The sequence below is a fragment of the Arachis hypogaea genome, chromosome 13 (genome assembly GCF_003086295.3).
Source record: "Arachis hypogaea cultivar Tifrunner chromosome 13, arahy.Tifrunner.gnm2.J5K5, whole genome shotgun sequence".
Lineage (NCBI taxonomy): Eukaryota > Viridiplantae > Streptophyta > Magnoliopsida > Fabales > Fabaceae > Arachis > Arachis hypogaea.
Window position 1 is genome coordinate 144,719,687 of NC_092048.1, and position 24,988 is coordinate 144,744,674.

Genomic DNA, 24,988 nt, shown 5'->3' on the forward strand with positions numbered 1-24,988 from the left:
TGTTCCTTAGGTATATGTGATATTTCAAAATTTTGAAAAAGAGTAATCATGGCTTTGACTGAGTTTAAATATTTTTCCAGGAGGGGATCTCGTACCTGAAAGTGGCCGTTTACCTATTGTACTACGAGGAGGGAATCACAGTGTACCTTTAGGCTGAAGACTCCTACTTCCTTGGCTAGTCTTAGTCCTGCTATGAGAGCTTCATATTTAGCTTGGTTGTTGGTCATTTCAAAAAGAAATTTTATTGATTGCTCAGCTTGAATTCCAGCACTGTCCTTCAGAAGGATTCCTGCACCACATCCGTTTTCATTTGACGCTCTATCTACGTATAGCTCCCATGTTTTGGGTGTTTCGTCTTTGTCTATAAACTCTAAGACGAAGTCGGCCAACGTCTGGGCTCTAGGTGATCCTCAGGATTGGTATGAAATATCGAATTCAGAAAGCTCTATTGCCCATTTTGTAAGTCTGCCTGCTAAGTCTGGTCGTGACAATATTTGGCGCAAGGGGTGACCTGTTCGAACTATAATTGGATGTGTCTGGAAATAATGTCGTAGGCGCCAAAGCAATGATGACCAGGCCAAAGGCTAGCTTTTCTATCTTCGGGTATCTCGTCTCGGCGTTTTGTGAAACCCTACTAACGAAGTACACCAGGTGTTGCTCTTTTCTTGTTTCTGTCACAAGTACGGAACTAATTGTGTTAGTTGAAATTGAAAGAAATACGAAAGGTGGTTTACCTTACTCCGGTTTTTTGATTATAGGTGGTGATCCCATAATATGTTTGAATTCGACGAAGGCTTTTCACATTCTTCTGTCCAAACGAACTTGTCAGCCTTCTTGATGGTATTGAAGAAATGATACGATCTTGCAGCTGCTATTGGTAAGAATCGGGACAGTGTGGCTAGGCGACCTATAAGGCGTTGTACTTCTTTGACTGTTCTCAGTGACTGCATGCTTTTGACGGCCTGGCATTTGTTAGGGTTGGCTTTTATGCCCCTGTTTGTAAGCATAAACCCAAGAAATTTTCCTTTATGTACTCCGAATGTGCATTTTTCTGGGTTTAGCCTCATATTGTATTTTCGGAGTTGTTGGAAAATCTCCTGAAGATCAGCTTCATGTTGTTTCTCTGAACTTGACTTGATGACCATATCATCGACATATATCTCAATGTTTCGCCCAACTTGGTTTTTGAAGACTTTGTCCATCAGTCTTTGATAAGTTGTCCCTGCATTTTTTAGTTCAAAAGGCATTACCTTATAACGAAAATTACCTAGGTCAGTTACAAATGCTGTCTTATCTTCGTCATGTGGGTACATTTGTATTTGGTTATAGCCAGAATAGGCATCAATGAAGCTTAGCACTTGATATCCAGAGGTGTCGTCTACTAGCCTGTCAATGTTCAGCAGTGGGTAGGAATCCTTCGAGTAGGCTTTGTTCAGATATGTAAAATCTACGCACATTTGCCATTTCCTCGAGCTTTTCTTTATCATTTCCACGTTTGCTAGCCATGAGAAAAAGGTATTTCTCATATGAATCCTGCGTCAAGTAGTTTCTATGTTTATGCCGCTGCTACATTTCTTCTCTCTGTGCTTATATTTCATTTCTTTCGTCTTATAAGTCAGGCGTTGGGGTTGACTGCTAGTTTGTGACATATAAAGTTAGGATTGATCCCTGACATGTCAGCAGGGGTCCATGCAAACAAGTCGGCATTGGCCTTTAGTATGCCTACCAGATTTTGTTTTATTCCTGATGAAAAAGCTGAACCGATGTTAGTGAACTGATTTGCTTGTCTAAGTTGTACCTTTTCCAGGTCGTCCGTGGGAGCGGGACGACTATTGTTGTCTCTTGGGTCCATCTCGGCCAGAGTGGGGATGTTTTTCAAGTTGTATACAAAATGGATTCTCAGAATGGTCTCCTTCGGGATGGTATTTAATCTTGCATTGTAACATTGTCTGTCTTCCTTATGGTCAGCATGTACTGTTGCCATTATGTTATCCTGCACAGGGAACTTGACACACAGGTGAATTGTGGAGACAATAGCTCTGAAAGAATTGAGGGACGGACATCCCAAAATAAAATTATAAGGGTTTACACAGTCGGCTACTAAAAATTGAATATCTAATGTTTGAGTTTGGGGATTCCCCTAGCGGTATTCTTAACCATACATAATCTGATACAGGGACCCTTTCACCGGAGAACCCTACTAATTATCCGGTTGATGGCTACAATGCTTTGTCACTCAATTGCATCTTTTTGAATGTTGAGTAGAATAGGACGTCGGCACTGCTTTTTGTGTTGAGCAGGACCTTCTTAATGGTTAACTCTCCGACTCGTACTAAGATCACTACTGGATTGTCTAAGTTCGAGGACTGAAACTTAAAGTCGTCAGCGCCGAAGCTGATGTGGGTGGACAGAGCTAAAAGTTGATGGGCTTGGTGAGATCCTTCCATTGTCATTATAGATTAGTAGCTCCGCTTCCTAGCCGTATTGGTAGCTCATCCTCTAGGAAAGCCACCTGAAATGTAATTGATGACTCCCTTGGACTGGTCCATGTCATGTTCCTTTTTTCTTTTTGGTCTGAGCTATAGCTCGGTTTGTCCGCATCCCTGGTTGGTTCTTTCTGGCTCCTGGTAGCGACATATATATCCAAAAGACACTGCCTTGCTAGTCTCTCTAGCAAGTCTATAGCTACCACACACTCATCAGTGGTATGGCCAAACTTTTGGTGAAATGCACAATGTTTATTTTTGTCGACATACTTCTCATCCTGGTATGTCCTTGCTTTGCTTGGTGGCTTTATCAACTTGCCATGTAGTATATCCTTAATGCTATCCTCCCTTTTAATATTGAACCTGGCATATGAATCAAATTTCGGGGTTAGTTTAAAAGGTTTTTTAGAGTCCTTATTTTGGGACATGTAGGGTTTGTCTTCTTCCTTCCGGGATGGTGGCTTTTCACTCCTTCGAGCTTCACGTAACTCCTCTATTTCGATTTGACCACTTGCTTTATCTCAAAACTTCTCCAATGTTTTCGGTTTTGCGACAGCTATAGCTTACTAGAAGTTTCCAGGTTGGAGACCGCTCTTGATGGCATGCAGCTGCACTTCTGGATTTAGGTCGGGGATCCCCTGACAAACCCCATTTTGAGGGTTTATCTTGTGCTTAATTTAGGGGATTTTATAACCTTTTACCCACATTTATTCAATGAAATAGCATGGTTTTATAACTTCTCCCTTAATTGTTCTTAAGAGTGAAAACATGCTTTATAGAACTTAAAATAGCTAAATCTAATTCTCCTTGATTCCATTAGATGCCTTGATATGTTTGTTAAGTGATTTCAGATTTAGGAGGCAAAGATTGGATCAAGGGAATGAAGAAAGAAAGCATGAAAAGTTGGAGAACTCATGAAGAAATGAAAGAACTGGAAAGCTGTCAAGCCGACCTCTTCGCACTTAAACGACCATAACTTGAGCTACAGAGGTCCAAATGATGCGGTTCCAGTTGGGTTGGAAAGCTAACATCCGGGGCTTCGCAACGATATAAGATTTGCCCTAGTTGCACTGCAGATAGGGACGCGTACGCGCACTATACGCGCACACATTGTTATGCCACCTGGTTCACTTAATGTAATCCATGGGCCAGCGAATTTACAAGCCTTGTGGGCCCAATCCAACTCATTTCTAATGCTATTTAACCCAAGGATTGAAGGGGGAATGAATATACTTTACCATAAGTTAGTTACCATTAGTTTAGTTTAGTAGTTAGAATTAGTTTCTAGAGAGAGAAGCTCTCACTTCTCTCTAGAATTAGGATTAGGATTAGGTTTAGTTCTTAGATCTAGAGTTTAATTCATCTTCTTCTACTTCTATCTTCTCAATTCTTGTTGCTACATTCATCTTCTTCCATTCCTTTGTTGTAATTTCCTTTATGTTGTTCTTATGCTTTGTTGTAGATCTACTATTGTTTCTTCTACTTTCTTTCAATTCAATAAGAGGTAATTCATAATAATTGTTCTTCTTTACTTTTCTATTGTTGATCTCTTGCCTTTGTAGTTATATCTCTCTTTAATTCTTGCATTTAATAATGTTTACTTCCATTGCACTTTATGTGTTTGTTGAAATGTCTCTTTTAGCTTTAGTGTAGATTTTGTTCCTCTTGGCCTAGGTAGAGTAATTAGTGACACTTGAGTTATCTAATTCCTTTGTTGATTGATAATTGGAGAGATTGCTAATTGGTTTGGAGTGCACTAAAGCTAGTCTCTCCTTGGGAGTTGGCTAGGACTTGTGGCTCAAGTCAATTCATCCACTTGACTTTCCTTTATTTAGTAAGGGTTAACTAAGTGGTAGCAATGAACAATCCTCATCACAATTGAGAAGGATAACTAGGATAGGACTTCTAATTTTCATACCTTGCCAAGAGCCTTTTATAGTTGTTAGTTTATTTTCATTGCAATTTACTTTTAATGCTTCTTATCCAAAAACCCCAAAACACATCACAACCAATAACAAGACACTTTATTGTAATTCCTAGGGAGAACGACCCGAGGTTTGAATACTTCGGTTTATAAATTTAGGGGTTTGTTTTAGTGACAAACAACTTTTTGTATGAAAGGATTATTGCTTGGTTTAGAAACTATACTTGCAACGAGAATTCATTTGTGAATTCTAAACCATCAAAAATCCGTTCGTCATCCCCATGGCTGCTTCTGTGATGCGTGTCATGTAATCCTTCAGGCTCTCGTGCTGCCCTTGCTTGATTGTGCTGAGGTAGTCCGAGTCAGACACATAGATTTTGGAGGCTGCAAAATGATTTATGAATAACTTTGCAAATTCGTCAAAGCTGGATATGGAACCTGTAGATAAGTTAGAAAACCATAACAAGACAGCCCCATCTAAGAAGGTGGGGAAAGACCGGCACAAGATGGGATCGAAGTCACTGTTAAGAAACATCATGGATTCGAATTTTGTAACGTGAAATTTAGGATCTCCGATCCCCCTTTGTATGGTATTAGAGTAATTGGAAGTGTAAAATTTTTTGGCATTTTAAAATTGATTATTTCTTTAGAGAAGGGGCCAGTCCGCCGTCTCTCAGTTTTGAGAGGTATATCTCCTGTCTTTGCATTTGACTCCGCGTGCCGTTCTCTATGGGGATCAGTGTTGACTTTCTTATGGTTGTTTCTATCCCCATCTTTGTTCTGGATAGCCGCTAACAGGTCGGCCATCTGCTGGTTGTCCGCTAGCAGAACAGCGTTAGCGGCCAAGGATTCGGCGCTTGTTGGGTTTGCTTGAGGAGTGACAGAGTGATCCATCATGTTTTGATTTCTACAAAGAAAAAGAAAAGATCAACCAAAGATAGTAGCGTTAGGTTAGATAAAATTACGGAAGAGGCAAGGCCCACGGTAGACGCCAAATGTTCTTGCAAGGATACTCCTTCCGAACTATATGTCGGCTTCACGTCAACTCTGGTGTGCCTAACAGCTCGAGCCGAATTGGGAATATCCTCTTGAACTCGGATCCGAGCGTGGTATCTGTAAAAGGAGACTCCGACGCCCAAGTCAGTAAAGAATTACTTAAAGAGATGCGAGTATATAGACGATGAATTGTTTGTATGGTAGCGTATTGTTGTTGGAATGACTTTTGTTCTGTTGCCATTGTCGGTTTCTTCCGAGATAATAGGGGTACAGTATAATTCTAATTATTTGTGCTAAAAACAAAATATTTATTTAAAAATTCTAATATAATTTCATACATTAATTTATTTTTAAATTTAATTATTATATCTATATATTTATATATTATTTTTAAATTTAAAAAATTATTTTTTAAAATATAATTATCATTGATCGTAGTTATTAAAACTTATGTTTAATTTAATTTATCAAATATAAATATTATAATTTTTAGAAAGTAAAAATTTACCCGACTAAACTTTAGTCTAGGCATAGCGTGGTGGCCGACCCCATCATCATGATTGTGCATCTTGGACCACTTTTTCACAAGAAATGATTGCAACGCATCTAATCCTATTCAAGGAGTGAATACTGAATACAAGTGAATCATTATTGTTTGTCCACATAAATCTACCACCACCACATGAATATGGTACGCCGCCATCGCCACCACCATTTCCTGGTGGTGCCTTACCCTGTACAGGGTCACATAAACCCCGCTCTCCAATTCTCAAAGCGCTTACTCTCTTTCGGCGCAAATGTCACTCTCTTAACAACCCTCTACATGCACCGCCGCATGTCAAGCACCAACTCCTCCACCTTCGGCCTCTCCATTCTTCCCTTCTCCGACGGCCACGACGCCGGCTTCACTGCCTCCGCCAGCTCCGAATACTCCCTCTACTTCTCGGAACTCAGGCGCCGCGGCACCGACTTCGTAACCGATCTCATTCTCTCAAACGCCCAACAAGGTCATCCTTTCACATGCGTAGTCTACACACTCCTACAAACATGGGCCGCAGAGGTGGCGCGTGGGTTCCACCTCCCCACGGCGCTTCTCTGGATTCAACCGGCCACAGTGTTCGACATCTTCTACCATTACTTTCACGGGTACGGCGGTTACATCGACGGCAAAACCAGTGATCCTTCGAGTTACAACGAAGCCATCATAGAACTACCAGGGTTGGCACCGTTGCTAGTGCTAGCACCCCGTGACATGCCGGCGTTTTTATTGCCGTTGAGTTCCAAATTTACCCCCGTGATGTTTACGTTGTTTGAAGAACAGTTTCGCTACCTTGACATGGAAACGAAACCAGCAATGGTTCTTCTCAACACCTTTGAAGAATTGGAGGCAAAGACTTTGAGGGCTGTTGATGATAAGTTGAATTTGAACATGATGCCAATTGGACCGTTGATTTCTTCAGCTTATTTGGACGGCAGAGATCTCAATGACGCTTCATTTGGCGGTGATGTGTTTTATTCCTCCGATGATGACCACTACATTGAATGGTTGGAGTCAAAGGCAGAGATGTCAGTGGTTTACGTGTCGTTTGGGAGCGTCTGTGTTGTGCCCAAGAAGCAGATGGAGGAAATTGCACGTGCGCTATTAGATTGTGGGGGTCCGTTCTTGTGGGTGATTAGAGAAAAGGGTAAAGTTGAAGGAAGAGAAGAAGAGGAAGAGGAAGAGTTGAGTTGCATGGAGGAGGTGAAAATGAAGGGGAAGATAGTGAAGTGGTGTTCACAGGTTGAAGTTTTGTCGCATCGATCGTTGGGTTGTTTTGTGACACACTGTGGTTGGAATTCCGTGATGGAAAGCTTGGTTTCAGGGGTACCAGTGGTGGCGTTTCCACAGGGTGTAGAGCAGAGGACGAATGCGAAGCTAATAGAAGATGTGTGGAAGACGGGGGTGAGAGTGGATCATAGTGTGAATGAGGAAGGGATGGTGGAAGCTGATGAAATTGGGAGGTGTTTGGATATTGTGATGGGGAATGGAGAGAAAGGAAATGAACTGAGAAAGAACGCAGAGAAATGGAAGTGTTTGGGTAGAGAAGCTGTCAAGGAATGTGGCTCTTCCAACAAGAATCTGAGGAATTTTCTTGATGATGTCGGAGAAGAATGTCTTCTGAATGAGGGTGTTTTTTTTATAAAATAAAAAATTATTCTATCAACAAATATTTAATTACGAGAAAGGATAGGAAACTAATAGAATATTTATATACCATAGAAGTTTAGAGAGGATTAGAGATATAACTATTAGTATTACCTTTTTTTATCAGCATAAATTTTTTGAATGAGTGTTATCATGACATTATATTACAACTCTAAATCCAAAAGATTAAAAATATTTCATTGACTTTGTAACAGAAACTTTTTTTTTTTGGTAAATTAGGAGGAACTTTTTAATTATTGCAATTTATTAATAATAAGGAAGATACGATGGGCCTTTGGCCCCAATGTAGATAAAAAAGAAAAAAGGGCTTTGGCCCATTTTAAATAAAAAAAATTATGTTACGTGTATATTAAAATTAATTATTAAAATTAGTTATTAATATAAAATACATGTTAGAATATAAACATATATTAAAAATAAAATAAATTATATATATTTATATATAAATATATTTGTGGATGATTTTAATAATTAATTTTTAGTATACAAATAATTTTTTTTATCAAAAAGTAAATAATTAAGATACCAGGAAAAAAACTTCTTGCTTAATAAAAGTAAAACCCCAAGCTTAAGTGCAAGATGAATGGGACTTGTGTCTGATATTTTGCTTTCTTCATGGGAGTGTTTCTTCTTGTTCGGTGGCGTTCAGTCGAATCTGATTGGTGTCCTTGTCGATGAAAATTACCTTCAATTTTTTTCAATTAGTTTTCCAATATAGAATTTAGATAAATAAAATAGGCTTAATTAATTTTTTCGTTATGAAACCAAGCTGCGTGATGTGATTTGATATGGAACTGGGACAGCTTTATGTCATTGCCAGGAAATAAAAATCGCATGGTACGAGTTATTTAATTTGTTTTGAAAAAATATACAAAAAAACTCAGAGGATCCGATTTTTTCATTAATGTAATTTGAATTTTACAGCTTACAAATTGAATTATGGGTATTGTGTTATATATGAATTTTTTGTTTGAAGAATAAAATGAAGTCGGATCATGAGTATTGAATGAATATATATAAATTTTATATAAAGAATTAAATGAAGTCGTATGGTTCGAATTATGTTTTTTAACATTATCAGGTCAAAATAAAAAAATCATTTACATTCCTAACTTTAATTTATAGCGATAATAATAACAATTAACTTCCTAACAATAATAATTATAATTATAAAAAGCTAAAAAAAGTTCCAAAAAAAACTACATAATCTAGTAAAAAAATAATAATCATTTACATAATATAATTATGTAAGAATAATAACAATTAACTTTTTTTTGTCATTTTGAAATTACTTTTATCATGCAAAGTAAGAACCAGAAGGAGTAACCAAGAAGAAGTAGTGGTTCTTCTTTGGAAGAATGGAATGAAAGTGAAAACGAATGCTAGTGTGGGTTATTGTTAAAAAAATTGTGCACTGTCGTGGATGGGGAGATGCAAATCGCACGGTCTGTGCCTCATGCACAATTCGAATTGTCCGAGAAGGAGCTCTTGAAAACCCATGGTTCGATTTCTCTCCTGCCTGACACCACACAAGACACCACACAAACGTAAAGCTCTCCCCTCTACTATAAATAAGTCCAACACATCATTGCCCTCCATATAGAAATTAAAAAGCGATCTCATTTAATAATTGTATATTGTTACCTAGTGAGAATAACTAATTTTTAAATTACTTATTTAAAAATTATCTAAACAAATAAATTTTAATAAATAACCGTATAAAATTATATACACAATTAATGTATTAAAATTAAATTTATTAGACTTTTCTAATAAAAAATTGTAAATAAAGTTGTTGGATTTTTTTATGAAAATTATCTCTAGTTAATCAAATTAAATAATAAATAGAAAAGTATAGGTAGATAATGAAAATATTAAATAATGTGAATAATAGATATATCGAATATTCATTTCATTATGGCTTGGTTTGGTAAAGTTTTTTGAAGAGGTGCTTGTACTTTTTAAAAGTCCAAGCTCCTCATTTTGTGTTTGGTAAATAAAAAATATCATGTGCTTGTACTTGCAGTTTTTAAAAGATGGTGGTACTTTTGAAAACACCTAAGATAGAGCTTTTTAAAGTTGGATTGTGTACAGATGATTATTTTAATATTATGATTTAGGTGAATAATTTGAAGGTGTAGTGTGTTTTTATTTGATTGGTAGTTATTCGTGCTGTTCAAAAAAATCATTGTTTACCTAGTACTCCCCAACTAATTTAATAGTTCCGTTATATATTTAAAAGTTTTTGACAATTAAGTTGGTCCAAACTAAAAAAAAAACTCACTCATATACATCATTCTTTTTTCTATTTTTTCGTATACCTCTTTTTCCTTTTTTATTAGTGTTGTTGTTACTATGTTTTATTTTTTATTTTTTCTTTTTTCTTTCTCTTCCTCATCTAATATTTAAGTTATGTATTTTTTGTTTGATTTTTTTTTTGTTTTATTCCTTTTAAGAGATTAAAATAAGAAAAATTATGAGAAAATAAAATAAAAAGAAGAAGAGTTTTGAATTATGCAAAATTTATCAGAACAAAAAACACTGAAATTTCTTAAAAATAACACATAAATTTCTAAGTTTTGACATCAAAATTTTGCTACAAAAAACAAAAAAATGTCTATTTTAATGCTGCATTTTTTTTATTCTTCTTTCTTCCCTTTTTTTTGTTCGTTTTTTATTGCTCTTATTTCTTCTTTTATAATATTGCTTCTCAAAATTATACTTGAATGAATATGTATATATTATACTATAATCTTATTTACTCAAATGAATGTAGGTTCCTCTTCTTTCTAATGATTTTCACCATAAGAAAAATGGTGAGTATCGTCGGATTTTTCGTTAGAAAAACAAAAAAAAAATCGACGATAATTAAATTACCGTCGAAAAGAATCAGACGGAATAAACTTCGTCGATAAATATTTACCGTCAGAATTTTTTCGTCTGACAGTGATTCTGCGACAGATTTCTTGTTTGAAAAATATTTGGTTACCGGAGAATTTTTTCGACGATAATATCGCCCAAATATGTTGTTTCCCGCACTATTGCAATTGAATTATTTTGGTAAATCTGACGGTAATATCAATTTTTTTAAATGCTTTTGAAATAAATAGTCAATTTTTATTTTTATTTAAATTTATTTTTTACACAATTAATGGTCAATTCATAAATAATAAAAATCTATTATTTAAAATAAATAATATAATGTTCAAATAAATTAAAAGTCAAGTGCATCAAATAAATGCAATGAAACAATTAAACAAAACACTAATAACTAAAGATATGGGTAGTTCTCGTCATCGTCGTCGTCGGTCCCATGGCCGTGAAGAGGCGGCATAGAAGGCGATGATGTCTGTGTGCCACCAACAGGACCACTGCCACCAGCAGTGGTGCTACCACTAGTAAATATGATACCAGCGGCACGCATAAGAGCCTAGTATACCTCCATTTGAGCCTCCATCCGCCGAAACCACTCTAGCTGCTCCCTCCATGTCAACCTGAGGTCATCTGTGTCTGTCACGTGTGTGAGAATCTTCTGATACCTTTTTCGATAATCGTTAAGCTCCTGAGCCTATTGGTGATGGCTGCATTGGAGCTCCTGTGCCTGTAGCCTCAAATTCACGCCATCATCGGGCTCGACGACTCGATTTGTGGCAGAGCCTGACGACGGTCTCAACGTGGAGGTGCAGAGGCTACTGGCGAAGAAAAGTCCTAGCCCGGATACGCGATTGTTCGCTTTGGCACACAAGACCTCACGGTTTTGCCTTTGACGATACGGATGATAGTCGAAGCCCTCCCCACACTCACTCGTCAAAACGCGTCATGTTAGGGAGAGGTATCCACACCCTTATAAGGCATGCTTCGTTTCCCTCCCCACCTGAAGATCCGGCCCGGTCCCAAACACTTTAGGGACTAATTTGGTGTGATTTTATCGGGTCTATAGTCGGATTATGGTCTCAAAAATAGACCCGATCATTATTTCGGGTCGGTCCGTGCCATGGCTCGGGTCGCCCGAACTCGACCCGGTCATCATACACAATTTATATTTTGTGTTATTAGTGATGGATGATGGCTATTCTTATGTGAAATTTAAGTATTGTAAACCTTAATATTTTGTGTTATTAGTTATTATAAGATTATAAGTTAATATTTTATGTTTAAAATGCATAAGATTTTAGACTAATACATAATATTGTGTTATTTGTATTGATCTAAATATTTGGTGTTATTATACTATATTAGTATTGATTATGGTTATGTTTTAATTTTAGAAAAAAGTTAGTTCTTGTTATATTTTTCTAAGTGAATTTTACCATGTCAAATAATAGTTGGAGCCTTGGAAACTTGGATATTTTCACATGCTAATTATAAGAAGGTATCAAGATAATATAATATTAACGGCCTCGTTTTTACCCAATATAATCGTGACCCGAAAGTGTATAGGTTTCATCGGATCTCAAGTCAGGTTTGGGTCTAATAAATAGGCAAAAAATCTATTTCGGGGTGAATCTAGATCACGCCAAACCCGGTTTCACCGACCCATGCACACCCATAAATGGAAGAAGCTATCTAAACCTGTTTGTGAGCAAGCTGTAATCTCAGATCATCTATACTTCCCCCCTCTTCCCTTGACTCCAAAATCTTCCATTACTTTTTCCCCCTCTTATAGTAACGAAGGAATGAATGAATGGAACCAGGTGTATCAAGTGGAGAAAACTGGCAAACGTAAACAATTGAGAAAATAAAAACAAAATATTAATGCCTGATCTGAAAATTTGAAAGTAAGATATAGATCAAATGATTTCTTTATAAGCAAGACCAATCTAAACCAAATTGAAAAGTGCGAATTTGATTCTTGACTGTATAAATCCAAATCAAGAAGAACAAGATCAATCTAAGCCAAATTGAAAAGTGAAACAAAAAAAACTCAACTAAATTGAATGAGAGTTTAGCAAACCTAAGCTTCGGACCAGTGTTAGAGGAAAAAGTGGCTCAATGAACGACACGGCAGTGAGAAGGAGGAGACTACTGGAATTAACTGAGGGAAGCACCACGACGGCAAGAACTTCCAGAGAAATGGTTCGCGCCCCTGCCCAATTGACTTCACGCAAAAAAGATTCTATGAACGCCATGTGTTGATTTGTTATATATATCACTGTGTTGCTTTCCAGTAGTTGGGACGTGTCGCTGCCGCTATGCTATTTAATTTTGGTGCAGTTGTCAAACCGCAATGACAACCACCACTATCCTGCCAATCTGCAACTGATTTGTAAACGGCCGTCAATTTTCTGCCGTCATCCTCCGTTTCTGTTGTAGTGATATAACATACTCATATTACTTAATTATTTTAAATATTCAATATCAATTATTCTTTTTAAATTTCTTAACTTGTCATATTAAACATTTACTGATGAATAAACTAACCGTCGTAGAAAAGATATTGGTGTTTATTTCGGTACGATGATAAATTTATATGTGCCAGTACGATAAAAATATGGACAAATTAAAACACGACATGTGAATTATATTTTTCACGTCAATATTAAATTTTTTTTTCTAAATATATATCATATCATTACTTTTACTAAAACACCCTTATATTTTAATAAAAATAACTTAAATATTCTTTTTTTATATTGGACAAAATCTACTCTTTTTAAATTATTCAAAATTTAAAATTCAATTAACTTTAATTTTATAATTTTAAATTTTAAATAATTTAAAAAATAAAACAAAAAACAAATCTAAAAAATTAAAAAAAATTTGTTCATCTTTTCTAAGGTTTCAGTGTTCTTTATCTCCTCTCTCCTCTTCCTTCTCTTCTATTCGTTGATTCTTATCGTAACCGCCTCCTCGCCGTTGTTCACCAGAATCACAACAGTAATTAACCTCCATTCAACGCCCTCGCGGCCTACGACACTTGCTCTTGCCATCGAATATTCCTCTCATTGCTCCCTTCATCGCTCCCTCCCTCCTTCGAAGATATGTCCCCCGCTATAGCAGACGATGTTGCTATCAACTACAACGATGAGGCCTTCATAACAAACTCCATGGGAAAGTATATCTTGAAAATAATCGTCGACGTGCTTCGATCTTCTCTAAATCTTAGCTCTTCAACGACGAACATTCCAGTTGCAGTAAGAATCGATGGAGAGAAGAGAAAGAAAAGGAGACGAAGAATACTAGAATCCTAGAGAAGACGAACAATTTTTTTTTATTTTTTAGATCTATTTTTGTTTTATTTTTTGAATTATTTAAAATCTAAAATTATACTATTAAAGTTAATTAAATTTTAAATTTTGAATAATTTAAAAGAGTAGTTTTTGTATAATATAAAAAAGATATTTAATTTTTTTGAAAAATAATAAAATATTTTTATTTTTATTAAAATATAAGAGTGTTTTAATAAAAATAATAATATAATATATATTTTAAAAAAATAAATACTAACGTAAAAATATAATTTATATATTTGTATTTTAATTTATTCATATTTTTATTATACTTTGTAGATAAACTAAAAATGTTTCATGATGCTTTAATAAAGTAATAATGTACACTTTTATACTAGGTTCGTTTAGAAAACTTTAAAAATATATTTTTTAAATTTTTTATTTATGAAAAGTAGTAGTATTAATGTCTGATATAATTTTTAAAATAAAATTGCAGCTTTTTAATAAGCTATTTAAAAATTTATAGAAAAATTTAAAAACAATGACTTTTTTATAATACTAATATTTTATATTATTTTTTTATAAAATAAATATTTTTTAAAAAAAAAATTTAAATAAAAAATAATTTTTTTATAAATTATTTTAATATAATTATTTATTATTTAAACTATTTTTTTAAAAATAACTTAATTAAACTATTTACTCCAACTAAATTTTATGCTACTTGCACTTGATCACAATTTCCACAAGCAAAGTTGATCGGATCATCATCAGCTAGGCTCCAAACAGTTTCGTAAGCTCAAACGTCACAAGGCAAGACAAGACAATCAAAAAATATATTTTATGTCCAAAATATATCTCTACGTATACACTTAATTACCATTCCCATTCTTAAATATAAAATCAATTTTACTAAGAAAAATAGTGGATAAAAAAACAAAGATACAAATTTATTGAAAAAAATTAATAAAATTTTAAAAAAATATTTATTAATTATTAATTAAAAAATACATTTTATTATTTTAAATATTATATTTTTATTCTTAACAATGTTTTAAATGCCTAAATCAATCTTCTTTTAACATTTAGTATTTGATTATATTATGTGTATATTAAAATTAGTTATCAAAATTAATTATTAATATAAAATAAATATTAAAATATAAATATATATTAAAAATAAATTAAATTATATATATTTATATATAAATATGTTAATAATTAATTTTAGTATACGAATAATATTTTGTTTAGTGTTACCTGGCTGAGTGAGATTAGCTCAATTAATTAAGTTAAAAAGTTTAATCTTTTCTCTTTTCTAGATCGTGTATTGAAATTCCATTGTACATGAGAAAAAATGTCAAGTGTTAAATATAGTAATGTTGTGAATTTTAGCACCACCAAATTGTTCAAACCCCTATGTCTATGTATATATATTGTTTCAAATTGTCACCTCATTACTCATTCATTAGTCCAGAGAAGGTGCATTGCACGCTATAGTTATTTTACACCGAGATTCCAGTGTTAGTTACCGCTCCGCCACCGTTACCACCGCCATCATGCCCTACCACCACTTCCTCCTCATCACATACCCCGCACAGGGCCACATAAACCCTTCCCTCCAGTTAGCAAAGCGGCTCATTAATTTAGGCGCACGCGTCACTGTTTCCACCACCGTCCACGTGCACCGCCGCATGTCCGACAAACCCTCCATCCCCGGCCTCTCCTTCGCCCCCTTCTCCGACGGCTACGACGACGGTTTCACCCGCTCCGATGACTCCAGCTACGCCCACTACGCCGCTGAGTACAAGCGCCGCGGAACCGAGTTCGTCACCGATCTCATAAACTCCGCCGCCGAAGAAGGCCAGCACCCTTTCGCTTGTGTACTCTACACCTTCCTACAAAACTGGGTGGCAGAGGTGGCGCGTGCGTTTCACCTTCCTGCGGTTGTCCTCTGGACTCAACCAGCGGTGCTCTTGGACATCCACTACTTCTACTTTCACGGCTACCGTGACTACGTCAACGAGAAAATTACCCAAGAGCCCTCGTCGTGTTCCTTGGAGCTTCCAGGGTTGCCGCCGTTGCAACCCTCACGTGACCTACCTTCATTTTATTTGGAATCGAATAGTTCGACTAAGTTTCGGAACTCTTTCATTGTTTCACGGATTGAAAAACAGTTTCGAGATCTTGACCAAGAAGTCAAACCAAGAATATTAGCCAACACCGTTGAAGCGTTGGAACCTGATGCCCTGAGGGCCGTTGATGATAAGTTGGACGTGATACCAATCGGGCCGTTGATTCCTTCGGCGTTCTTGGACGATGATCAAGATGGAGGTGGTGACAGTTCGTATGGCGGTAATATCTTCAAACGATCAGATGATTACGTAGAGTGGTTGGATTCGCAGGCGGAGAAATCGGTGGTTTATGTGTCGTTTGGTAGCTTCTGTGTGTTGGCGAAGAAGCAGATGGAGGAAATGGCGCGTGCGTTGTTGGATTTAGGGCATCCATTCTTGTGGGTTATTAGGGAGAAAGTAAAGAAAGAGAAAGAGAGAGAGGAAGAGGAAGAGGAAGAATTAAGCTGCAAAGAGGAATTAGAAGCGAGGGGGAAGATAGTGGAGTGGTGCTCGCAGGTTGAGGTTTTGTCGCATGGCTCATTGGGATGTTTTGTGACACACTGTGGTTGGAATTCGACGATGGAAAGCTTAGCATCTGGGGTACCAATGGTGGCGTTTCCGCAATGGTTGGACCAGAAGACGAATGCGAAGCTAGTAGAAGATGTGTGGAAGACAGGGGTGAGGGTTGATCGTAAGGAAGAGAAGGAAGAAGGGGTGGTGGAAGCTGGTGAAATAAAGAGGTGTTTGGATATGGTAATGGGAAGTGGAGAGAAGGCGAAGGAACTGAGAGAGAATGCAGACAAGTGGAAGAGGTTGGCGAGGGAAGCTGTGAAGGAAGGTGGCTCTTCGGACAAGAATCTCAGGACTTTTCTTCATCACGTGCATGACTTAATGCCTCAGAGTTGAGGTCAATCCTTATATCAGATTTTTCTTCTCATTCTTGACTCTTTCTTTTAATAGTCTTATAATAAGTCAAAACCTGCTATTTTTTTCCTCGATTCATCACGTAATATTTGTCCAAACATGGCTTGTGTTTATGATGTTTTGTTCTTTTTCTTGGTTTTACCGTCATGGGTTTCTTTGCCAATTGGAAATCAATAAGAAATTATAGGCGAATATTTTTGTTTTTATCTTATATTTAAATTAATATTAATAATTTTTTATATATTTATAGTTGAATACTTGAGGGCTAGTAATTTTGGTATTTTGTAACCATTAATTGGCCATCAATAATGTTTTTAATGGTGTGAAATTATATCTAATAGTATCTAATGGTAGGAGATCTATCATTTTTGTTTTGATGATTAAGTGTTGGCCAAAAAATACAAAAATTGCTGATTTCCTAAACTTTTCCATATTTTAAATGGCAAAATTTTGGGTTGTTACTATTGGATTTTTTTTTGATAAATCTAACGTAAATTTAAATATTATTTTTTTAAAAAAATTGTTTAAAAATTTGATATATAATTTTAAATATTTAAATTTAATAATTTTTAAAATAAAAAATTTAAAATTTTATAATTTTTTATAATAATTTGTGTATAATTTTTAGTTAAAAATTCATAAATAACTTTAAATATTAAAAAAGACAAGTAAAAAAATAAGAGAAACCCCTTTTGAGAATGAACAAATGAGAGAAATTCTGTTGGCATTTCATTTTTAGCGTCAAGCTCCTTCTCTAAGGACACGGCTCTCTTGTACTCTTTCTTTCTCAAAAGATCTTTTATTTGTTCTTTAAAGTGTAATTTCTGATAGTATATTGTCTAGTAATATAGTTTAAGAAACAAATTTAAAAAAAAAAATCTTTAATGAGCTATGATAATAAGAGAGTACATAAGCGATTATTAAACGAAAGATGTTTTTTGTATTTTGAAAATCAATCCAAATTAAAATTATAGACATAAATAAAGATAAAAAAGTAGGACTAAAATAAATAAAATAAACTATAAAAGACATAGTTAGTTTATCAATAATAAAACTCAATCAGAAATTCAAATCATAATGCAAAGGCATAAAAACAGAGCACAATGAGAAATTCAAATCTCACAACAATAGAGGACACGATGCAAAGGCAAAAATAAAGTAAGCCACAAAACAAGTATGAGAAAAAAAAAAAACTAATCCATAGTATGTACAACAAATACTCAACATACTGGATTTTAAATCGAAGTATAAAACATATATCTGTCAATGGATAAATTAAAAAAAAGCTTCTATTATAAAGCATATATCTGTTAACAGATAACGTAAAAAACTCTCACAAATAGATAATTTTTACTCTATATAAATTTGCTGCTTGTTACTATTAATACATTTAACATTATGTTTACCATTAGTGGTATTTGATTTCATTTTATGATATTAATTATTTATTTAATTGCAGGCTATGTATATAAAGAAGCTTGTAGGGGTGGGCAAGCGGATCAACCCGTTCCAATTCGTCCTGCTCTGTCTAGATCCACACCGCCAACTAAAATGGGTTTAAAATGATAGTCTATCTCGTTTTTTGGCGGATTAACAGATTAGTGGACTAGCCCATTTAACTTTTTTTTTGAAAAATAAAATTCATTAAAATCAACCAAAAAATAATAATTAAAAAATCAAATACAAATAAAAAAGTCAAATTATAATATTTTTTAACTATTTTTTTAATTTTTAACTTCAATAGAATTGTTCAAAATAATATTTGTTAATAGAATCATCTTTATTTTAAAAAATAAGTCACATAATTTGAGTATATATACGAAATTGTAAATCAAAATAAATAAAGTTAATAATTAAAAGAAGAATAAAAACAAAAAATGAAAAAAGTGTTTAAAAATTTTATAATTATTAATTTTATAATAGTAATTACTCTTTTATTTAATAAAAAAAGAAAAATAAAAATCTTCAATCCAGCGGATCGGCCCACCCGTCCAGCCAAAACCCGCCAATTTGGCAGATTTTTTTATTTTGACGGGCTCTAAATCCTAGCTCGACCCGTCTTTTTTAACAAGTTTAGCGGATCGGTCTGACGGACTCGGCTCGTTTTATCACCTCTAAAAGCTTTCATACAAAACAATTTTACAAATGAAATACTTAATAACAAAATTAGCATAAATGCTTATGAATTAACCAACAAAACGATTAATTAATCACTGTAACACAGTATATCAACCTGCTAAAATCCTACAACACAAACCTAAAATTTGCTAACTAAGCTGATCTTTTGATGAGGTAGAACTAGATATATTTGATGATCCTTGTTCTTCTTTCACAATATTGTTTGCAAAAAATAAAATAAAATAAACAAAAATCAATTTGGTACAGAGTTTCTAGCTAACTAAGTCATGAATGTAAAAGAGTTAACCACGTTAAAGAAATAAACATTTTAATTTTATCAACTAGGCAAATATTAATTTTGATTTAACTTATTTAATGCTAATTGATGAGCTTGTTGAGGACAATTAATTCTAATAGTATCAAAATTTTAAGATATAGCATTTCGGTATCAATAAATCAATGCAGTCAAAAACCATTGACTTTGATAAGTATGTAAACATCAATATTTTATCATCAATCTATAAATCCAGAATCATTATACAATCTAAAGAAACCAAACAGCTAATTAACATGATAAAAAAGGGGAAAAAGAACTGTAGGGTTAGGGTTTAACAAATACCAATAATGTCAAAAAAAAGAAAAAAAAAGACATACCTGAATGAAGGAGGAAAGATAATAGCATCATAGCTGACGGAGACAAGCGACGGCGTGACGAACAAAGGAGGCAGCAACTCGCAAATGGACGCTTTTCAATGGAGAGGATGGATGGAGTTGTGGAAAGCAGTCAAGGACGGCGAAACGGCAGCAAACGGAGGCTAATGACAAAAGAGAAAGAGAAAGGGGGAGAGAAGTGAGGTTGCAGAAATGGAAGGCAATGGTTCACATTTGGATTTACTGTCGAAAAATCCGCCTGATAACGCACAGCCTATAACCAAAACATTGTGTTTCATGTAATTACCTTACCGTCGGATTTTTTTCCCTAAATTCACGGTAATGATCGCGCTAGTTTTTTTTCCCCCTCCAAGTATATTCAGGGACGGACATAAGGGGGGGGCGAGTGGCGGCTTCGTCCCCCCAACTTTTTTTAATAGTAATAAGTTATTATGTATAATTTAATTTTTTTAAAAAAATTATTTAGTATTTAGTCTGGTATAAATAAAAGTCCATTCTAATTTAAATATTAATAATTTTTAATATCTAAAAAGTAAGTAAAAATATTAAAGAAATCTGAAAAAGATATTATTACTAATATTTTTTTATTAAATAAAAATTTTCAAATTTCATGAAGTGAATTCTTTTTCTTTTTGTCTTTTTTTATTCATTTGGTATTAATTTTCTCTGTTTCAACTGCTACAATTAAGAGATCTTTTTCAACTATGAATATTGTAAAAAATAATTTAAAACAAAATAAAAGATGAATTTCTTGCTAATTGTCTTTTAATTATATTGAAAAGAAAATTACTGAAAAATTTGACACAAATTCTATTATCGTTGAATTTTATGATACGAAGAATCGACCACTTCGTTAGTAAAAAGTATATACATATTTTTTTTACTTTAAAATATATTCTCTGTCAATATATTTTTGTAATACATTATACATCTTATATTATATATTTTTTTACATAATTTTTTAATATTATATATGTTATTGGCCCCCCATAATATCATTTCTGGATTCGTCCCTGAGTATATTATTGTCGAAAATTTGAATCCAATGGTAACTCTTTCACCCGACGAATTTATTGGCAAATTCACTCGTAAATTCGCCGGTAAATCTGCTGCTAACTTTTGACACTAAATTCAACAGTAAATTTGATGGTATTCAGCATTTTTCTTATAGTGAAATGTAGATTAGCAGATAAAATAGTCATTTTTGTTGCTGTGATGATTGGATTTAAAAGGATGAGAATAAAAAATGAGGTTTAAGAAGAAGAAGAGAGTGAAAAAGAGAATCTATTGAACATAATTTGGAAATCAGGATTTTAAAAAGGGGAAAGAGACCACATTGCAAACAAAAAAATTTAATTTGCTACGTCAGTTAGCCATTGGTGTGCCAGCGTGGCAGGGATGAGTTCACCTTAACTTTTCGATGGCCGGTGATGGACGAAAATTGCCTGAGGAATTACTATAAATTCTGGAGTGTAACTTTAAAAATAAAATTGAGTAACTATTAAGTTTAGAGACCACTTTAAATCTTGAATATAAAATTTCAGAAATTATTTTGAGCCTTAACTCTTTTAAAATTTGGAATTTTCTATAAACGTTAATTATTTTTTGTATATCAATTGTTCTTTTCTAATTTCTTAACCTGTCATAGAAAACATACATTAACAAATGAATAAACTATTCATCGTATAAAAGATGTTATTACCTGATGCTCTAATAATAATGTACGCTTACTCATTCATTCCACTTGGAATTACTTCCGAAAACTGAGATTTCCTTCCGTTTCAAAGGTGATAAGTATCAGAATTTCCACAAGCAAAGTTGATCAGATGATCCACTAGGTCCCAAACAATTTCGTAAGCTCAAACGTCACAAGGTAGGATAAAGACAACCAAAAATTATATCTTGTATCCAAAATAAATATTTACATATACACTTAATTACCGTTCTCGTTCTTTAAATATAAAATCAATTTTACTTAAATAATAAAGTTGGAATATTTAAAAAAATCATATTAGTTTTTTATAGATAATATTTTTATTTTTTGTAACTATACCATGTATAAATAAAAAATTAATTATTTATATAAAATAAATATATATATTAAAAATATATTAAATGATACATATATTTATATATAAATATATAATAACTATTTTAAACATTAATTTTGTATATACACATAATATTTTTATATTTTTTTTATTGTTTTAAATGCCTAAATGAATCCATTTCTGAAGGTGTAATATTATATAGCATAGTGAGATTAGCTCAACTAATTAAGTTAAGAAGGGTAATCTCTCTGGATTCAAATTCCATTTTACATAAAAACAACACGTTTATATTGAATAGGGAAATGTTAGGGGATAAATGATTTTGTTAAACAATATGAATAACCACCAATCAAATTAAAATATACCATACTTCTAAATTAATTTTCTAATTTTAATATTAAACTAATCATTCGTACATTAGTAAAATAAACATCCGATATATCTATTATTTATATTGTTTAATATTTTTATTGTTTACTTATATTTTTTTTATTGAATGTAGTAGTAATGAGCAAAACAAGAAAAGACACATACATGGTTTGGAATTTAAAAATGCTACATATATTATTTTATTGGTGAATGTTATGGTGCCTAAAATGTGGTGTTTATCTACTAAAAAGAGTTAAAAATTAATATTTAATTTAAAAGATATAAAAATAAATAATTTTTAAAAATTTAAAATTTACTACAAAAAAAAGTTTAGGCAAAATTTAGATACCAAATTATAGTCACCATAGAATTCACCTATTTTATTTTACTTATTTGAATATATAGTTTTGATTTTAATACGCATTTTTAACAAACTATTGATTTAATGATTGATTTTTTAACCACCAAATTGTTCAAACTTCAAACCCCTATATATTATTTCAACGTGTCAGTTGTCACCTCGTTACTAATTCATTAGTCCAAAGAAGAAGGCGCGTGTTCAGTTACCAGTCAGCTGCTGCCACCACCGCCATCATGCACCGTCACCACGTCCTTCTCATCACATACCCCGCACAAGGCCACATAAACCCTTCCCTCCAGTTAGCAAAGAGGCTCATTAATTTAGGCGCACGTGTTACCGTTTCCACCACCGTCCACATGCACCGCCGTATGTCCGACAAACCCTCCATCCGCGGCCTCTCCTTCGTCCCCTTCTCCGATGGCTTCGACGATGGTTTCACCCTCTCCGATGACTCCAACTATGACCACTACATGACCGAGTACCAGCGCCGCAGCACAGAGTTCGTCACCGATCTCATAAACTCCGCCGCCGAAGAAGGCCAGCACCCTTTCACTTGTGTAGTCTACACCTTCCTACAAAACTGGGTGGCAGAGGCGGCGCGTGCGTTTCACCTTCCCTCGGTTGTGCTCTGGCCTCAACCCGCGGTGCTCTTGGACATCCACTACTACTACTTTCACGGGTACCGTGACTACATCAACGAGAAAATTACCAAAGAGCCCTCGTCGTGTTCCTTGGAGCTTCCAGGGTTGCCGCCGTTGCAACCCTCATGTGACCTACCTTCGTTTTATTTGGAATCAAATAATTCGACTAGTAAGTATCGGAACTCTTTCATTGCTTCGCTGATTGAAAAACAGTTTCGACATCTTGATCAAGAAGTCAAACCAAGAATATTAGCCAACACCTTTGAAGCGTTGGAACCTGATGCCCTGAGGGCCGTTGATGATAAATTGGACGTGATACCAATCGGGCCGTTGATTCCGTCGGCGTTCTTGGACATTGAAAAAGATGGCGATGGTGATAGTTCCTATGGCGGTAATATTTTCAAACACTCAAATGATTACGTAGAGTGGTTGGACTCACAGGCGGAGAGATCGGTGGTTTATGTGTCGTTTGGAAGCTTCTGGGTGTTGGCGAAGAAGCAGATGGAGGAAATGGCGCGTGCTTTGTTGGATTCAAGGCATCCATTCTTGTGGGTTATTAGGAAGAAAGAAAAGAAAGAGAAAGAGGAAGAGGAAGATGAAGAGTTAAGCTGCAGAGAGGAGTTAGAAGCGAGGGGGAAGATAGTGGAGTGGTGCTCGCAGGTGGAGGTTTTGTCGCATGGATCGTTGGGATGTTTTGTGACACACTGTGGTTGGAATTCGACGATGGAAAGCTTAGCATCTGGGGTACCAATGGTGGCGTTTCCGCAGTGGGTGGACCAGAAGACGAATGCGAAGCTAATAGAAGATGTGTGGAAGACAGGGGTGAGGGTGGATCGTGAGGAGGAGGAGGAAGAAGGGGTGGTAGAAGCTGGTGAAATAAAGAGGTGTCTGGATGTGGTGATGGGAAGTGGAGAGAAGGCGAAGGAACTGAGAGAGAATGCAGACAAGTGGAAGATGTTGGCAAGGGAAGCTGTGAAGGAAGGTGGCTCTTCGGAGCAGAATCTCAGGACTTTTCTTCATCAAGTGCATGACTTACTGCCTCAAAGTAGATGAGATCAACCCTTATCTTATATCAGATTTTTCTTCTCATTCTTGACTCTTTCTTTTAATAGTCTTATAATACGTCAAAATCTACTATGAATCTACTAGAAAGGAGGTTAACTCTAACTAAATAGTTAAAAAAAATTAATACGAAAAATATATAATTTTTTGTTATTCTAAATTTTTAAAAATTTAAAATTTAAAATAAAAATTAATTTAATTAATTTATATTATAATTGGTCCTTTAGATATTTTTTTTTGTCTAAATATGCCTTGCGTTTTATATGATGTTTTAGTTTTTTTTTCTTTGTTTTACTACCTTCATGGGTTTCTTTGCCAATTGGAAATCAATAAGAAATTATACGAGAATTTTTTTTTGTTTATAATGTTTTAAAAATATTTAATTGTTGATTTGTTGTTCACAAAATTAGAAAACTTTTTCTCAGCAATTTATTAAATTTAAGATATTTTTGTTATTTGTTCAAATAATAAATTAAAATTTAATTAATATTAACTTAGATACGAAAAAATATTAAATAAAATAGTTGTTTCAAAAATATCATATATCACGTAGTATAGAAGAAGAACTAAATAATATTAAAAAGATAATAGTTTAAAGTAATTTTATTTAACTTAATATTTATAATTTCATATATATAATATTTATAATTACATGTTTGTTATATCTAAAAGTATTTATTTATATTAATTTAGTTTCATTATTATTATTTTTCCATTTTTCTTAAAATATTGAGCACATGAATCCCAATGCGGCATCTCAAATAATGGAAATGGACAATGTCTTTTTGTACTAGTTTATCTATTTCTTTTTAAAAATGTCATTTATATATTAAAATTAATAATTAGTATACAATTAAATTAAAATATAATAAATTAAATAATATGTATTTATAC

The 24,988-nt window shown here is 33.9% G+C and overlaps 3 protein-coding genes across 3 annotated transcripts; all 3 read left to right on the forward strand.

The window, feature by feature from the left end:
• The first annotated feature begins 6,030 nt into the window (after positions 1-6,030).
• LOC112792629 (phloretin 4'-O-glucosyltransferase) lies at positions 6,031-7,784 on the forward strand. The gene has a single exon (XM_025835945.3). It carries the CDS (start codon positions 6,089-6,091, stop codon positions 7,592-7,594), a length of 1,506 nt encoding a protein of 501 aa, XP_025691730.1. The 5' UTR covers positions 6,031-6,088; the 3' UTR covers positions 7,595-7,784.
• Positions 7,785-14,984: 7,200 nt separating this feature from the next.
• LOC112792630 (phloretin 4'-O-glucosyltransferase) lies at positions 14,985-18,533 on the forward strand. Its single transcript, XM_025835947.3, has 2 exons — positions 14,985-16,803; positions 18,280-18,533. The coding sequence occupies exon 1, from the start codon at positions 15,342-15,344 to the stop codon at positions 16,800-16,802; it is 1,461 nt and encodes a 486-aa protein (XP_025691732.1). The 5' UTR covers positions 14,985-15,341; the 3' UTR covers position 16,803; positions 18,280-18,533.
• A 1,703-nt stretch (positions 18,534-20,236) lies between these two features.
• On the forward strand, positions 20,237-24,121 carry LOC112792631 (phloretin 4'-O-glucosyltransferase). Its single transcript, XM_025835948.3, has one exon. The coding sequence runs from the start codon at positions 22,625-22,627 to the stop codon at positions 24,083-24,085; it is 1,461 nt and encodes a 486-aa protein (XP_025691733.1). The 5' UTR covers positions 20,237-22,624; the 3' UTR covers positions 24,086-24,121.
• Positions 24,122-24,988: the final 867 nt, after the last annotated feature.